The 19,047-nt window shown below is 37.8% G+C and overlaps 2 protein-coding genes and 1 pseudogene across 2 annotated transcripts; 1 reads left to right on the top strand and 2 right to left on the bottom strand.

Annotated features, from left to right (window-relative positions):
* Positions 1 to 797: 797 nt before the first annotated feature.
* On the top strand, positions 798 to 1,721 carry LOC116554410 (olfactory receptor 1013-like). Its single transcript, XM_032282384.1, has one exon. It carries the CDS (start codon positions 798 to 800, stop codon positions 1,719 to 1,721), a length of 924 nt encoding a protein of 307 aa, XP_032138275.1.
* A 1,715-nt stretch (positions 1,722 to 3,436) lies between these two features.
* Positions 3,437 to 4,423, bottom strand: LOC116554409 (olfactory receptor 9G4). The gene has a single exon (XM_032282383.1). It carries the CDS (start codon positions 4,421 to 4,423, stop codon positions 3,437 to 3,439), a length of 987 nt encoding a protein of 328 aa, XP_032138274.1.
* Positions 4,424 to 10,826: 6,403 nt separating this feature from the next.
* LOC116554537 lies at positions 10,827 to 11,747 on the bottom strand (annotated as a pseudogene).
* Positions 11,748 to 19,047: the final 7,300 nt, after the last annotated feature.

The raw sequence follows: 19,047 nt of genomic DNA, 5'->3' as shown, positions 1-19,047 counted from the left end.
CATGACTACTTATAGAGACCGAGAAATAATGCTGAGTCTCAACATTTTATACCCCAAAGACCATAAAGACATCACACATTTTTTACTTGGCAGAGACAGATAAATTCATTGATCTTTACCCAAGCTTCACCCTGATTCTTAATCTGATTCCTTCCCTGAGATTTAAGATAAATGTACCAAAGACTCCTGCAGAGTAACTGAGAGGATAATTTTTTCTGTGATTGTGGAAAAATACATTGTTACCATCTTCTAAACCACAGGGACCTTTCCAGATCTCATGGGCACTGAACAATTTATCCATCCACAGCTGGGAATAGGAAAAGGATTTTTTTTCTCCCAGGGTCTAAATTTGACGAACTCTTCCTGGTTTGTTTCTATCTCATCACCTAGTTTTATTTTCTTATTAGCATTGAACATTAATTGATACTGTACTTATTTGTTTTTTATGTATCTATTTCTTCTAGAATAAAAGCTCAGTAGGATAGGAGTCAGCCCTGTCATCGTCACTGCTATATTCCACTGTCTGGAACAGCACATGGGGCTCAATAGAAATTTTTTTTCAAGAAAAATTAATAACCATATTAATAGCATTAAGGTTTTCCTGTTATTAAATGCATTTTATCACAAGAAATATAGTGAAGCTCAGAAAGCTCCCACCACCTGCCCAAAGCAACCAAAATTTTTCCTTAGTGTTGATTACATGTCAGGTGCTTAGCATAGAAAATGCCATCATTTGGTATTGGTTGAGGCAATGAAACTCTTTTCTACTCTATTTGTAGGTGCAGTATCCATAAGCCATGGAGAGGAACAATCACACAGTGGCTGAGTTCATACTGCTGGGCTTCACCACAGATCAAGGGATGCAGCTGGGACTGTTTGTGGTGTTCCTGGGAGTGTACTCTCTGACCATGGCAGGAAATATCACCCTCATGGTGTTGATCTGTAATGACTCCCGCTTCCACACACCCATGTATTTTTTCCTTGGAAATCTGTCATTCCTGGATCTCTGGTACTCCTCTGTCTACACCCCAAAGATCCTAGTGACCTGCATCTCTGAAGACAAAAGCATCTCCTTTGCTGGCTGCCTGTGTCAATTTTTCTTCTCTGCTGGGCTTGCCTATAGTGAGTGCTACCTGCTGGCCGCCATGGCTTATGACCGCTACGTGGCCATCTCCAAGCCCCTGCTTTATGCACGGGCCATGCCAAGTAGATTGTGCATCTGTTTGGTTTTATATTCCTATGCTGGTGGTTTTGTCAATGCAATAATATTAACCAGCAATACATTCACATTGGATTTTTGTGGTGACAATGTTATTGATGACTTTTTCTGTGATGTCCCACCCCTGGTGAAGCTGGCATGCAATGTGAGAGAGAGCTACCAGGTTGTGCTGTGCTTGCTGCTGGCCTCAAATGTCATCTCCCCTACAGTGTTCATCCTGGCCTCCTACCTCTCCATCATCGCCACCATCCTGAGGATACGCTCCACCCAGGGCCGCCTCAAAGCCTTCTCCACATGCTCCTCCCACCTGATCTCTGTTACTTTATACTATGGTTCCATTCTTTACATCTACTCTAGGCCAAGTTCCAGCTACTCCCTCAAGATGGACAAAATAGTTTCTACCTTTTATACTGTGCTGTTCCCCATGTTGAACCCCTTGATCTACAGTCTGAGAAATAAAGATGTGAAAGAAGCTCTGCAAAAATTCTTCAAGTCAGCATAATCCAAAGTCTGAATTGACATAAAGTTCTCAAACCAGTGCTAAGTGATAACAAACCACTCAGAGAGGTTGTGGAACTGGATTTTTGTATCTTTTTTACCATTGAACAAAATTCAACAGGAAAAAATTTGTTTCTTTGCATTTTTTGTTTTTTTTTTTAATTTTGAAATTAGACTATAATATATACTACAGAATTGTAGATTCCATTCGATATTGATACAGTTTTTAAAAATCAGTATCTTCGATTAATGCAAAATGAAAGAGTAATACATCTGGCATCCTAAAGTAAAATTATATTTTACTTTGTTTTTTCCCCCAATGTTTTTCCTACATAGTGAGTATTATGGAGATGAAAATAAAACATAATATGGATCATTGATATTTAGGGAATACACCCCAAATCCTTCTGGTCAAGTACTCAAAAAGCTTCCTTTGTGATAGAGGCATAGGGAATGTTAAGATTATTTTGATGCAAAGACGTAGGATGTGTTAGAAAATAAATGCAGCTGAACAGAAAGATGAAAAATGTCAAAGCAAAGACAGATGAAACGGCTACAACTATTTGTCATAAATTTTTAAATTTTAATTAATTCTGTAAATATGCTCATTAAAGCAAATGCTATAACCTTTCACTAACCAAGTGCTGACCTCTGAGCTGCAAGCTTCTGATTTGAAAAATGTTACCAATATTCCTTAACTTGCAGTCTTCTAAAGGCTACTAAATGAAATATCAACCCAACCTGCCATCACAAGGGGGTTCAGTTATGGAGTTTGCATAAGAGTTTAAGGAATTGGGCTCACAGCCAGGGCTAGTTTCCATGTGGTTAGCAACATGTTTGATTTTTCAGGGTTTCAGACATCAACCTAAACAAGCTTATCAGTTCTTACGAATGTTCAAGGCCCAGGCTTGGTCCAGGGCAGGGAAAAACATCCAACTTATGTTTTTTGGTCAAGACAAAGGAAAAAGAAAGCGAACTAGGGAACAGTGGTAACTGTTGTTGTTCATATGTTTCATTTTGATGTTGTTACATTGCTGTGTGGTCTGAGAGAGAGTACTGCGGAGTACTCACTCCATGTAAGAGGAACATTCTTTTAAGATGGTATGCAATTCTAAAGACACATATTGATTCATAAATTTATAAATAGTTTTATTGTCATTGTTGTTTGTAATCTAAACAACTCTTAAACATTTTCCTAATATTTTCTTTATGTATAAAGCATGAGGTTTACAAAGATATTTCCTATATGCTCAATTAGATCTTTCTGAAGAAATTTTGAGGAAATTATTTTCTTAAATATTTGTAAAATCTTGAGCATATTTCCAGAAGTGTCACCATTTCAGATATTCTTCTTACCTAGTAAAGATTGCTTACCCAGCTTCAAAGTCAAAATATACTCATGAAACCACAAAATTTGTTTTGTTCCCAAGATCTCCCAAAGGTAGCAAACACAATGAAATCTATGAAAAATATAATACTGCTGAGACAAAATACCATATTGCAGAATGTCAAACAACCCAATACTATAAGTTTTAAAGATTAGTTTGTTTTGTTTACATCACAACAAACTAATAACAATTAAAGAGTCATTTGCTCAATCTTTTTAATGTTTTAGATGTGACTTATTGGATTTAATTGAACTACAGAAATGCATATGAACACATTTATAAACCAATAATCTGAAAAATTCAATAACAGCATTTGCAAAGAGAATAACGTTCATGTTTGTGGTTGTATAGTCTTTATTGCTTTCCTGAAGGCCTCTTTGACATCTTTGTTTCTCAGGCTATAGATGAGCGGGTTGAGCAGTGGGTTGATCACAGTGTAGAACAAGGCAGCTACTTTGTCCCTCTCTAGGGAGTAGGTGGAACTAGGCCTTGAATACATAAACAACAGCGATCCATAGAAGAGCGTGACTGAGATGAGGTGAGAAGCACAGGTGGAGAACGCTTTTCGTCTTCCTGAAGCTGAGTGGATTCTCAGGATAGCCAGGAGGATGTTGACATAGGAAATCAGAATAGCAAGAATGCTGGAGAGGACTGTGAAGCCCACCACACCAAGGAGGACTTTCTCATAGACCCTCGTGTCTGAACAGGACATTTTTACCAATGGTGGCACATCACAGAAAAAGTGCTCAATGATATTTTTACCACAAAAACGCAGGCGAAAGGTATTGGCAGTATGGGCTATGGCATTCAAAAATCCTCCTACGTAGGAGCCAGCAACAAGCCCAGTACAGAGGGCAGTGGACATGGTACCTGAATAAAGCAATGGGTTACAAATTGCTGCATGGCGGTCGTAAGCCATGGCTGCCAGGAGATAGCATTCAGTGTAGGCTACAACACAGGAAAAAAACAGCTGAGCCCCACATCCAGCCAAGGAAATGCGCTTATCTTTTGAGACACAACTGGCCAGGATTTTGGGAGTATACACAGACGTATACCAGAAATCCAAAAAAGACAGGTTGCCAATGAAAAAGTACATAGGCATATGCAAGTGGGGATCAATTCGGATTAAGATAACCAAGGTCATGTTTCCTGACAAGGTTACCAAATAGAGCATCAGAAACACTCCAAACAGAATCAGCTGCCACTGTGGGTCTGCTGAGAAACCCACCAAGATGAATTCAGTCAGGATGGTGCGATTTCCTACTTCCATGTCCACAGAGGCGAAAGCCTGACTTTCATGAGAAGGGAGAAGTATCATTTAGTGATTTTTCTATTGACATAAGTTAACAAGGGTATCAATTAAATCAACAATTACTAAGAAGCTTGTGGTTTTTTCTCCATTACTATCTAGAATTATAGGACTTCAGTCCATGACTTGGAAAAATTACTGGAATCGGAGTCAGAAATAATTTGAAAATTAGGAATTTTACTTATTAACTATTTATTACAGGGCAAGTTTCATATCCTCATAAATCTTGAGAAAAATGAAGCTCAAAAAGATGACTAATAACTAATAACTTTTTTTTTTTAGATGGAGTCTCCCTTTGCTACCTAGGCTGGAGTGCAATGGTATGATCTCCACTCACTGCAACCTGTCTCCTGGGTTCAAGCAATTCTCCTGCCTCAGCCTCCTGAGTAATGGTGATTACAGATGCCCACCACCACACCTGGCTAATTTTTGTATTTTTAATAGAGACAGGGTTTCACCATCTTGGCCAGGCTAGTTTCAAACTCCTGACCTCAGGTGATGCACCTGCCTCAGCCTCCCAAAGTGCTGGGATTGCAGGTGTGAGACACCGTGCTCAGCAACTAATAACTTCTTGACAGACTGTCTGGTTGAATAAAGAAAACATACCTAAAAATAACCAAACCCAATATTGGGTACATTAGTGGGTACTCAAAAAATTTCACTGTGTTTCCATAAGTTATTGAAAACTTCTTATGTGTCAAGTATTTTGGTGGTAGGTATATGAATGCTAGCATACTGTACTACCTCTGCTGCTATTAGTACAAATATAAATACATTACTGACAATGTACCAGATACTATTCTAACTCTTATACTTAACCCCTTGAGACTTGGATGGCTTGGTGGTTTGCTTTGGCCAATAGATTGACAGATAGGCAGCTCCATGTGCATTCAAAGCCTGGATTTCAAGAGGCTTTTTATGCTTCTCTTCATACTTTTAGAATTCTACAACCATCATGTAAAAAAGTCTGGGTTAGTTTGCTGGATGAGACATCTGGCTGTGCTCTCTCTGTCACCCCAGCTGACTGCAAGCAGTCCCCCAAACATGTGGGTGGGGCCCTTCTATATGATTCAGCCTACAGTGGAGCTAAGAGTTACCCACAGACATATGAGGAAGCCCAGGTGAGAAAAGACAGGCTTGGTATAGGCAGAATTTCCCAAGTGATATGAAGTCTGAGTTTAAAACCAGATCTCACTTTTTAGTTCTGTAATCTTGGGAAAGTATCTTAACAATCCCCAAAATACATGTATTTAGCTCCAAAACAGTAAGAGAACATCCATGTTAAGAAAAAAGCCCATTTTCTGGATATAAAATCAATGTATAAAATTGTAACTATCATTATTCTGAGAGGATAATTATGTGACTTATTTATAAAGTTGGAGCTTGTAAAACATAAATAAATAAATAAGGCCAAGTTTCTATAACTAAGCAATTTAAGCCAGAATGATGGTATCATTCCATATCTTGCTAAGATCCTAGAATTTAATGTTTTTGTAAACTATTCCCATGTAATTTCACAAAGGTGTCATAGGGTTTAGGATCGCGGGGTCCAATAGCTGACACATACCCATGACACTAATCACCTGTCTGACTTAGGAAAGTAATTCCTCATCTCAGGAACACAATTCACCCATCTGAAAATTTTGGTTGCTACTATTCCAATCACCAAATTTCTATGATTCCAATTTGTTAAAATATCTCATGGAAATTGTCATGGGCCAGGCATGGTCCATGCTTGTAATCCCAGCACTTTGGGAGGCTGAAGCAGGTGGATCACTTGAAGCCAGGAGTTTAGGACCAGCCTGGCCAGCATAGCAAAATCCTGTCTCTACTAAAAATTAGCCAGGCATCGTAGCACATGCCTGTAATCCCAGCTACTCAGAAGGCTGAGGCACAAGAATTGCTTGAACCCAGGAGGCAGAGGTTGCAGTAAGCTGAGATCGCACCATTGCACTCTAGCATGAGTGACAGAGAGATGCCCTGTCTCGAAAAAAAAAAGAAAGAAAGAAAGAAAAAAGAAAAACTTTCATGAAACAGTACATAGCGTCACTTGTTACAGTACAGTGTAGCAGAGCAGATTGACAGTCCTTATACACGCATATATCTTTGGATACGCAGGACATTACCACTGCCTTGGTTGGAGTGAGAAATGAAATTTGCTGCAAACAATTGCATCATTCTTTTCATCTCATGATTTGCATACACATTCTTGTTTCCTTAAAATTTAAGTTTATGATATGCACATTTTCTAACCATTGCATTTCTTAATTTCTTTATCTGCAAATAAGTAATGGCTCTTAAATTTCTGGACTCATGAAAATCTTTGAGAACTTGATAAAATTAGCAGTGATAATTCTCAAATATTTTTATGTACATATGTAAAAACACCTAAATTTCAATGAGTTCACAAACTCCCAAAAATCTATTAATTTGCTAGTTACGATTTCATATTTAAAAATTCTATCACTGGAAGATGACTAAGTTTCTATCTGGTGCTTATATTCTGTAATAAGAGAAAAGTAATAGGTATTTAAAACTAACCATGTTTAAAGTTGAGCCCCTAATGTTCAGTTCCAAAAATTGATTGTTCATTATTAATTAATAAAATTCTACTCCTCCAGTGTCTGAAGTCAAAAATTTGGAATCAACCTACTCTCTTTCTTTCCTATCTACTTTTCAATCTTTCAGAAAATTGTGATTTTCCTACCTTCAAAATGTATCCCAAACCTGACCACTTCTCCCCACCTCCACTGCTACCGCCCTTGTTCAAACCTCCACGATCTATTGCCAAGAATATTGTCATTGCCTTCTAACTCATCTACACCCTTGTTCCCTACGATATATTTTCAATACAACAGCCAGCATGGGCCATTAAATAAATAAATAAATTGCTTCTGTATTTAAAACCCTGTAAAGGCTTCTCATTTATTCGAAGTTAAAACCCATTTTCTGTCCCTCTCTTACCTAAAGAAACTTACCTCCTAACATTCACCACCTCCTCCTTCCTTCTGCCTCGATGGCTTTCTTACTTTTCCTCAAATGTGCCATCTCTGTCCCAGCATCAAAGATTTCTGACTCTCTGTTCCCTCTGCCTGAAACACTATTCTCCAGATGTTTGCATGGCTCACCCGTCCATCTTCTTTAAGTTCCTTCGAAATGTCACTTTCTGACAAAGATCCAGACTAACCACATCTTTAAATTCCATGTCCCTTTCCCTCCAACAATCCTCATCCTTATTGCTCTACTCCGATGCTGCTGTGTTATCCCCCACATCTATTGTCATCCTCTTAACTCCTGCTTATTAAATCGATTGCCTGCTTCTCCCCACCAGAATGGGGCAAAATATTTATCTGTCCTGTTTATTGCTGTATCCCAGCACAAAGAACAGTTCCTAGTAACAAACGGGCACTCAGTAAATATTTCTGAATGAGTAATTGGTTAACTACCTTCATATCTTGAAGCTGGTTTAACAAAGTAGCCTATTTCTAGGCTTGTTCAAAACATCCAGATCAAGATTTATCCTCAAGTAGACTTTTCCAGCACAGTGTGCTGTATCATAATAAAAAGGAAGAGTAAATAAAAGAGAAGACTCACTTCCAAGACCGCAAGTCCATCTTGAATTTGAAACAAATTACCAAATATCTCAATGTAAAATAAAAGGCACAGAAAATGCCCAAGCCGATCATGCTAAAGAATCTCCTATGGAGTGGCTTATCAAGATGCATCTTCCCCTGCTGCAGCCCAGGTCTCTGTTCCCTTCACTGGAGCAAGAAAAATTCTTTGGAAGGAATGTGCCTCTCGGGCACCTGGAATTTAGTGCCAAGAAGTGAAAATGCCATACATTAGCAGTTTAGAGTAGCACAGTCACTGGAGTCAGAAAGCAAGTCACATTCTTTTGTCTTTTTGATTTGTTCACTGCGTAAGTGAATATATAATGGTTCAGCATAGATATAAGACTGTGTTTCAAATTCTAAGGGAGAGCAGGATGTATCACTAAACGGATTTACTAGGGAGTCTGCATGTGCCTGTTTGTGCACCTGTGTGCATGTGTGGCACAGCAGTAATCCTTTGAGAGCCATGCCAGATTCTATATCCCCCTTCTGATTTGCAGCTGAGGTCACAGAGAAGCCAGACCACCTAGCTGCCCCTGATCCCAAGTACTTACCCTTGGTTTGGAAGGCCAGCTCTTGGAAGTGACACTTTTCCCTCTCCTCTGGTGTTTGATGTGCCTTAGTTGCACTCAATATATGTATTTTCTCAACAGCCCATTGAGACATCTCCCTCACAGAAGCACAGAAATATGTGCCTTGTCTCCAAAGAATCAATTAGAGTTCATTGGGAGTTTAAGGATGTTAAATAAATTAGGATATGATGAAATGAGTAAACATTTCATTAAAAGTTGACTCTCTTAATGGATCTAAGTCATAATATAATTCTGTTATATTGTGTCTTATAATTGAATTTTTAAATTGTACTAGAAAATATCATGTGGTCTTATATTTTTTTCCATGCCATATGCTCTTTTCTCTGTCCAGACTACCCACCCTTGTCTCCTCCACTGCAAATCTACTACCTATCCCTAGGGTATGGTGTGAATTGTGTCTTCTGGAAATTCATACATTGAAGCCCTAACTTACAGTACCTTAGAATCTGACTGTATTTGAAGATGGGCCCTTTAAAGAGGTGATTAAGTTAAAATGAGTTAAAATAAGTTAGAGTAGGCTCAATCCAATCTAACTGGTGTCTTTGTAAAAAAAGGAAAGTTGAGCATAGGCAGAGACCAGGGATTTAAGTGCACAGAAAGAAAACCACGTGCGAACACAGCAAGAGTGTCACCTGAGAGCCAAGGAGAGAGATCTCAGAATCCTGCCAGCACCTTCAACTTGGACCTTTAGCCCTCAGAACTATGGGAGAATAAATGTCTGTTTTGTAAGCCACCCAGACTACACTATTTTGTTATAGCAGCACTTGCAAACTAATGCACTGAATTTCCAGAACGAGGGCCTTTTTATGTTGGAACAGCCTCATGTTTTATTTCTAAAAAGACTACTAAAACTAGGAAATTTGATATTTCACAGCGAAATAGTCTCTGATTTTTAATTAATTTATAACATAACACTAAAAAACAACATACAAAAGTTCATATATCCTTGACTGTTATCAGTCACTGTTCTCCTGGTAAAGATTTTCACTCTAAATCTTCCCTTGCATGTAAAGTTTTCTGAAATCTCTCTCTGACCCTACTTCTCGATCTGTTTCTGTGTCCTACCTACATCTTCCTTTCTGTCTATCTCATATGACTGCTCCACTTCTGCCCTTAATTCTTTCATTGTTAAGGAAATTACTCTTTTATTGAAAGTACACAGTGATTCTAAGTATTGATATTGGTTGTCTATTTTGTCTATTGCTAAGGAGATCTGTCATCTTTGTACAATGGCAAGCTAAAAAATGAAAACCAGAAAGAAAAAAAAAAAAAACTTGTTTCTAGAGGAATTTTACAGTACTCTTTTTATTTTATTTTATTTTATTTTAAGTTCTGGGCTACATGTGCAGGAACTGCAGGTTTGTTACATAGGTAAATGTGTGCCATGGCGGTTTGCTGCACCTATCAACCCATCACCTAGGTATGCATATACACCATGGAATACTATGCAGCCATAAAAAGGAACAAGATCATATTCTTTGCAGGGACATGGATGAAACTGGAAGCCATTATCTTCAGAAAACTAATGCAGGAATAAAAAACCAAACACCACATGTTCTCACTTATAAGTGGGAGCTGAACTATGAAAACACATGGACATAGGGAGGGGAAGAAAACACACTGGGGCATGTAGGGGGAGGGCAAGGAGGGGAGCACATCAGGAAAAATAGCTAATGCATACAGTATATGCTTTTTGTGTGAGACTTCCTACTCTCTCATCTAACAGGTGAGATAAATACCTTTGTTTTTTTTCTTGTTATTTTTTTGTAAGTTCTGAGTTTACATTCTGTTTTCTCACCAATGAACTTTATGATTTTAGGTAAATCATTTAGTCTATTTAATTCTGATAATGATTACATAACAAGCTATATTATTCTCATTTATTGTTTAAAATACTATATATAGGCAACTTATGAAATGTCAATTTTTTAAAAAAACACATTTAATCTCCTTTCTTTCAATCTTCTCAGACTCCTAACAATTTTATAGACTCTATTCCACGCTACCATGCATAGTAGGTTTTGCAAATGCCCCAGCCTCATTTATTTAAAAAATACATTCAAATATCTTAGTTCCAACTTAAAAACACAAATGCAGACTTCTGTTTCCAAGTTATAAAATGATTTTACCTTTCATTCATTTCTGAGAATATAAACCAGAAACAATGACATGGAGATATTCTGTTAAAAAATTGTTTACCAACTATTTTTATTTAAGAAACTTAAGACTATCTAACATTTTCTTCCAGGCATCTCTGACATCCTTATTTCTTAAGCTATAGATCAAGGGATTTGGCCTTGGAATCACCAGAGTATAGAACACTGACCCCACTTTATCCCTTTCTAGATCAAAGCTAGTGCTTGGTCAGAAGTAAATGAAGAAGATTGTACCATAATACAAGGTGACAACTGTCAGGTGAGACCCACAAGTGGAGAAGGCCTGGAGGCGGCCCTCAGTGGAAGGAATCTTCGAAATGGCTGCAATGATGAAGAGATGGATGCAAGATTAAGTACAGTAGAAGTGATAACATTAAAAGCAAGTATAAAATGCAGCACAACCTGATATCTTTCCACATCACACTTCAACTATACAAGTGGGGGCAGATCACAGAAGAAATCATCAATGATATTGCTGCCACAGCAGCTCAGGAATATCTCACTGGTGATGACGGTTGAATTTACAAAGCTACCAAGGTATGAAATGACAAGACTGGCACATAACTTTGGGGACATGGCCTGAGAATAAAGCAGAGGCTTGGAGATTATCACACAGTAGTCATAAGCCATGGCAGCCAGCAGGTAGCACTCACTATAGGCCAGCTCAGCAAAGAAGAACTGAGCCAGGCAGCCAGCAAAGGAGATGATTTTGTCATCAGAGATGCAGGTCATCAGGATTGGGGGACATAGAAAAATAGCAGAGATTCTGAAGTAATAGGTTTCCAATGAAGAAATACATGGGTGTGTGGAGCCAAGAATCAACACAGATGAGAGAAATCAGAATGATGTTGTCTGAGAGACTTATGACATAAATGGTGAGAAATATGAAAAAATGCACTTGCTGTAACCCCAAATCTGCTGTGAACTTTAAAAGGATAAACATCTTTACTTTGGTGAAATTTCTCTCATCCATTGATTTTGGGTTTCTGTGATTCCCTTCTGTGAAAACATTGATACAGATGCCATGACTTAAGATAGCACTCACTGTATGATCCTCCATCTTTTCCTTTCTGGAAAACTGAAAAATTCAAGTGGTTCATCATCAGTTCATTGTGAGACATGTTTATGCTGAAGTTGGTGTCAGTCCATGTCAGTTCATTGTGAGATGTGTTTATGCTGAAGTTGGTATCATTCCTTTTAGATGGCTGTGAAATCAGTTCTAAGCTGCCATGAGAGATTAGCTATTAGGCACAGAACATACTGCACATCACCTGTTTTACATCTAATTTTTGCTCCTCTTTAGAAGAAGGGGAATTGTGTATCTTCTCTTCTTGGTGGGAGAGTTTAAAAGAATGTTCTGACATCTTTTCAGGTGTTTATTTTGTACTTTCTCAGAGATTTGCATGGAAAAAAATAATCTATTATTCTAAACACATTTTATAATATCATTGGAAGTACATTATACTGTATTTCATTCAGATTTTTGTATTTCATTCAAATGTTTGTTCTCAAAACTAAGAATTCAAGTTTGCATAAAGTAGAATATATGTGATTTGAATTTTTTAAAAAATGTATTTCATTCAAATTTTTGTTCACAAAACTAAGAATACAAGTTTGTATAAAGTAGAACATATGTGATTTGATTTTTTTTTCTTTTTTTTATTGCATTTTAGGTTTTGGGGTACATGTGAAGAACATGCAAGATTGTTGCATAGGTACACACATGGCAGTGTGATTTTCTGCCTTTCTCCCCATCACCTGTATCTGGCATTTCTCCCCATGTAATCTCTTCCCAACTCCCCACCCCTCGCTGTCCCTCCCCTATTTCCCCCCGACAGACCCCAGTGTGTGATGCTCCCCTCCCTGTGTCCATGTGTTCTCATTGTTCAACACCCACCTATGAGTGAGAACATGCAGTATTTGATTTTCTGTTCTTGTGTCAGTTTGCTGAGAATGATGGTTTCCAGGTTCATCCATGTCCCTACAAAGGACACAAACTCATCTTTTTTTATGGCTGCATAGTACTTCCATGGTGTATATGTGCCACATTTTCCCTGTCCAGTCTATCATCGATGGGCATTTGGGTTGGTTCCAGGTTTTTGCTATTGTAAACAGTGTGGCTATGAACATACATGTGCATGTGTCTTTATAATAGAACTATTTATAATCCTTCGGGTATAATCCTTTGGGTATGTACCCAGTAATGGGATTGCTGGGTCAAATGGAATTTCTATTTCTAGGTCCTTGAGGAATAGCCACATTGTCATCCACAATGGTTGAACTAATTTACACTCCCACCAACAGTGTAAAAGAGTTCCTATTTCTCCACATCCTCTCCAGGATCTGTTGTCTCCAATTTTTTAATGATTGCCATTCTAACTGGTGTGACATGATATCTCAATGTAGTTTTGATTTGCATTTCTCTAATGACCAGTGATGATGAGTATTTTTTCATATACTTGTTGGCCTCATATATGTTTTCTTTTGAAAACTATCTGTTCATATTCTTCACCCACTTTTGAATGAGTTTGTTTGTTTTTTTCTTATAAATCTGCTTTAGTTTTTCATAAATTCTGGATATTAGCCCTTTGTCAGATAGGTAGATTGCAAAAATTTTTTCCCATTCTGTTGGTTACCGGTTCATATTTTTTAAGTGGCGAAGATTCTCTCTATCACTTCTCAAAACTCAATTTATTTTACCTCAAGTGACAAGAAAGACTCATATTCCTATCATGTCCTTTTTTTCCCTAAATGACATTGTTATTCAAACTGTAATCCTGGGACAGAACTTCTGCCTATAACTCAGACAAAGGGTTCCATTGTCAAATAACACTGACTCCATCCATTTAAACAGGCTTATTTAATGCTGTAGTTCTGGAAACATTTTCTATGCTAAAGTTCTTTTGAATCACCAAGGGGAAGGAAGGTAGAACATACAAGACACAGTCTTCTCCAAAATACTTAATTATGAATTTGTTTTCTCTGTCTAGCAGTCACTCACACAGTTGTGGAAGAACTATCTAGGGCAGACTGCTTTGGGAATCTCCTCCAGTATTTGTGGTATCTTGCTCTCCCTCCATCCCAGGCACATAGCAGCCAAAGAACAAGGAAGGTTGAGATATACTAAAGAGGACCTAATCCCAAATTAAAGCACTGACTGCAGTGGAGTCCTGCATACTTGTTAGTATATTCCCCACAGCTCACTGGTTTCTAGTATTAATAGACACAGGCATCGTAACAGTTAGGTAAATACTGACCACCTCATTTAGCTGACTGCATTCCATCTAAAGTCATTTGGAGTATGTAAAAATGTCACAGGAAGCCATTCATGATGAACATGAACCAAAAGAGAAGAAAACGATATATACAAATGCAGTCTAGGATGGCAATCTGTGAGTTCAGCATGAGGTAATGATAGCAATATAGACCCATGTATTCAGTGCTTATTACATCCCGAAGGATGTGTAACATGCTTCATGACGCATTACCTTGTTAAATTTTACAGAGTCTCATCCCAGGTGTGTTTTCATTGTGGCACGTTGTTCTTTACTTCAAAAGAATCTTTCATCAAGCAACTTATCTTTAAACACTTTCCCATAACACCAGAAAAAAATTAACTTCTTATAAACAACATTCTAGGATAAATATTGTCTTCAGTTTACATACAAGAAGAGATATTTTGGTTTTTTTATTTATTTATTATACTTTAATTTCTGGGATACATGTGCAGATTATGCAGGTTTGTTACATAGGTATACACAAGCCATGGTAGTGGTTTGCTGTATCCATTGCCCCATCATCTACATTAGGTATTTCTCCTAATGCTATCCCTCCCCAATCCCCCCACCCCTTCTATTCCTCTCCTAACCCCCCCAAACCCGAGGCCCCAGTGTGTGATGTTCCCCTCTCTGTGTCCGTGTGTTCTCATTGTTCAACACCCACTTATGAGTGAGAATATGCAGTGTTTGGTTTTCTGTTCTTGTGTCAGTTTGCTGACAATGGTTTCCAGAATGCTTTTACACTGTTGGTGGGAGTGTAAATTAGTTCAACCATTGTGGAAGACAGTGTGGCAATTCCTCAAGGATTTAGAAATAGAAATACTACGTGACCCAGGAATCCCATTACTGGGTATATGCCCAAAGGATTTTAAATCATTCTATTATAAAAATGCGTGCACACGTATGTTTATCATGGCACTGTTCACAATAGCAAACACGTGGATCCAACCCAAATCCCCATCAATGATAGACTGGATAAAGAAAATGCAGCACATACACACCATGGAATACTATGCAGCCATAAAAAATGATGAGTTCATGTCCTTTGCAGAGACATAGATGAAACTGAAAACCATCATTCTCAGCAAACTGACACAAGAACAGAAAACCAAACACTGCATGTTCTCTCTCATAAGTGGGTGTTGAACAATAAGAAGAGATTTAAAGTAAAACTCATACAGATTATTCACTAAGTATTCTGTATTCTTATCTTCATCTTCTGATCTGAGATACAATGGAGTAAGGAGTTTTCATGTCCTACACCTCATTTATTTTTCTGCAAACTGACAGCATGTGTTATAAAGGGCAGGATACAAATATGGGTTACATGCCAATGAAGAGTTATTGAGTAAATTAACTTAAACAATTTTTTAAATTTATTTTTTATTTCTATAGGTTTTTGGGGAACAGGTGGTGTTTGGTTTTGGGGGGAACAGGTGGGAACTTACATGAATAAGTTATTTAGTGGTGATTTCTGAGATTTTGGTGCACCTATCACCCAAGCAGTGTACACTGTATCCAATTTGTAGTCTTTTATCCCTCACCTCCTCCCATTCTTTCGCCAGAGTCCCCAAAGTCCATTGTATCATTCTTACGCCTTTGTGTCCTCATTGCTTAGCTCCCACTTATGAGTAAGAACATACAACATTTGGTTTTCCATTCCTGAGTTACTTCACTTAGAATAATAGTATCCAATTGTACCCAGGTTGCTGTGAATTCCATTATTTTGTTCCTTTTCATGTCTGAGTAGTATTTAATGGTATATAGATACCACATTTTATTTATCCAGTCATTGACTAATGGGTATTTGGACTGTGTCCATATTTTTGCAATTGCAAATTGTGCTGCTACAAACATATATCTTTTCCATATAATGACGTATTTTCTTCTGGGTAGATACCTAGTAGCAGGATTGCTGGATCAAATGGCAAATCTACTTTTAGTTCTTTATGAATTCCACACTGTTTTCCATAATCCTTGAATATGCCCCATTTCATTTGATCTTGAAACAGTAATTCTAACAGTTCTCTTATTTGTGCACAGAAAAATAAAGGTCTTTATTTTTTAACTCATTACTACAGGAATTTAAAACAGATTTCCATATTTATGTACATTTTCTTTTCTCTGTTATTGGAAATCTCAAAATAAACTAAAATGTTGTAAAGATAATTTTAAAGTATTGGTGATGAAGTGTCTACTAATAACATAAAAATCCAATTATTTTACATGCAGCAACATTTAGAGATTGACACGTGTCAAAAAACAATCAGTGTTGCAATGATAAAATTATTCTTGAGCATTTATTATATCTAGACACAAAACTAGGACCTAATATTTATCTGATTTAAATTATAACAGGATAATGAACGTTGTCTCTGAGTTTCAGCATGGGTCCCCAAATCAAGGGCAAACTGCTGGGTGTCTGAAGTCACTGAATTCTAAAGCTAGTATATGGACATCTGCTTGCTAAGGGGATGGGAATATCCCATACTGGTTCCTCTACCATTAGTAGACTTGATCATTCACTTCTGAACTCTCTAAGCCTAGAGGAAAAGAATTTGGGAAGAGGAAGTAAAGAGAACTGGGGTAGAATTTCCTTAGAGAGAATTGTCAATGGCTTTTCTTTTCCCTCTACCTAAACCAAGTGACAGAGCCTGCAAAAGATCCACATTTCTAGGAAAAGCCTGCTCTTCCAGAGTATGGAGGGACCAGGAGGCATCTGTGTTCCCATGAGCCAGATATGAGTCTCATTGAAGCAGGAAGATTCTGTATCACCTTAAAAAGAAGCTCTTTTGAGGCAACCTCCTGGGGGTTGAGATTATCATGTTATAGAAGTCAAGGCCAAAAGCTAAGGAACTGCTGGAGGAACCATCATGTCCAGCCAAAGAAGGCATTGACCTCACAAGAAACTAAAGGACTGAATTAAGAGGTCAAGCCTTCCGGGATGGGCAGGGAGAGCAGGAGTTCTGGTTCTGAGGAACGCGTGAAAGCCTCTCCCAAAAGCAAGAATCAGCAACCATGCACACATTGTTAGAATGTGCTGACACCAGATTCCTACTACTCAAGTCACCTTTCTCTGCTCTCCTCTGCCTCTTCTTTCAATCCTGGCATTTGATCCTGGGCTAGCCACACAGCAACTACAGAGTCAGAAAGGAGGAACAGCAGTAAATGGGAATCTGATTTGCCTCTTTTCTCTACTGAAGGCTCCAGAGCCTGAGAAAAGGTAGTGAGGACGTTTAATTGGGATAGAGTGTACAGTTTGACGTTATAGTGGACTCAATTATTTTAATACTTAAAACCACTTGTTTTTTACTTCTGAGTGAAAGAGGAAACTACTAGAGCTACAATGTCAGTGCATGGTAGGAAGCTTTGAGATAATAATAGCATTTTAAAGAGCCAATCATAAAAATAATAAAGTTTCCTCTTGTGTACTTCAGCTCCTTCAAAAAATTCAGCAAATTTGGTATTATCCCAAGTTTATAGGTAGAATTAAAAGACACATCTAAAACCACAAAACTTCAAGTGATTAAAAAAAGAAGATTAGAATTCAGTTAGAACTAGGCGATCTCCAAAACCCACGCTCTTTCTGGACTCATGCTGCCTCCATCACCCTCTCCATTATTTCATGTTAAGATCTTGCAAAGGAACCAATATTTGGGAATCTGGCACACTTAGGGTAACATCCTAGTTCCAAAATTTTGCTGTTTGCATTGAATAAGTTTAATTAGGAAGCAGCATAATATGTTTACAGTTTATGTAATAATTCCACATCTATTATCTAATCGAATCTTCACAGAAGCCCTATGATGTGGTGGATATTGTCATTACTTCCATTTATCTCATCATGAACTTGACTGACACATAAAAGTGTAATTACCAGAAATGTATCTTAGATCCACTATCCTATAAACTCCTTGGATGCAGGAGTGATATTCACATTTTTCACCATAATATGTAGCACCAGGATCAGTGCCTGGCCACAGAGGAAACTCAATAATTATTTGTTAAGATAAATTAATGTATGAAGCCTTCCAATTTTAAATCCTATAATTATTGTTGTTACATCACATTTCTTCTCTACCATAATCAACAAATATTCTACTATCTGGGGGAGAAACTTTATCTTATCTAGGAAATTTATTCTCACCCAAGGTTCCAGGAATCCAAATGGAACTACCATAAATATACTTTACGGCAAGTCAAATTTTGGATTTTTATGAACAACAGATAATAAAAAAGATTCTTCCCAAGCCTCCATAACTAGCCAGTAATCTGGCTAGAATCTCTAAGGCCCTCCAGCCAAACACGTTATAATTGTGTAGGCACTCATTGAGTAATTGTCTGTTTTCAGAAATTGTGTATTAGAGAATAATCATAACAATCGTTCATAATACTTTGTATGTATAATGTACTCTAAAATATAGAGACTTTACTTTTTTACCTAGCCAGTAGACTATCACCTTCAGAGAAAACTTTTTAATTATCCTTGCCAAATTCATTTTGGGCAAATAGGTGGAACCAAGAGTTCCTTAAAATTCTTAGGACATTTCTTGGCTGGACACAGTGGTTCATGCCTATAACCCCAGCACTTTGGGAGGCCAAGGTGGGCCAATCATGAGGTCAAGAGATCAAGACCAACCTGGCCAACATGGTGAAACCTCGTCTCTACTAAAAATAGAAAAAAAATTATCTAGGCGTGATGGTATGTGCCTGTAGTCCCAGCTACTCAGGAGGCTGAGGCAGGAGAATTGCTTGAACCTGGAAGGCAGAGGTTGCAGCGAGCTGAGATTATGCCACTGCACTCTAGCCTGGTGATAGAGCAAGACTCTGTCAAAAAAAAAAATCTTAGGACATTTCTGTAACAATTTGGCTATGATTTTATAACGTCGTCTAGGAAGCTAATTTATTCCTTAGTGAAGCTCTCTCTTTTTTGTCTCTTCATAACAAAGTCAAGAGGTAAAGCTAGGTTGGGAGAGACAAGATAGAATGCAAATC

This window comes from Sapajus apella, unplaced genomic scaffold, assembly GCF_009761245.1.
Source record: "Sapajus apella isolate SASKATOON/1434 unplaced genomic scaffold, GSC_monkey_1.0 scaffold14, whole genome shotgun sequence".
NCBI lineage: Eukaryota > Metazoa > Chordata > Mammalia > Primates > Cebidae > Sapajus > Sapajus apella.
Note: the sequence above shows the minus strand (reverse complement) of the source record. Positions and strands in the feature narration are given on the sequence as shown.

Excerpts from the sequence above, each read along its gene's own strand:
- LOC116554410 (XM_032282384.1), top strand. The coding sequence starts at position 798 with ATGGAGAGGAACAATCACACAGTGGCTGAGTTCATACTGCTGGGCTTC.
- LOC116554409 (XM_032282383.1), bottom strand. The coding sequence starts at position 4,423 with ATGATACTTCTCCCTTCTCATGAAAGTCAGGCTTTCGCCTCTGTGGAC.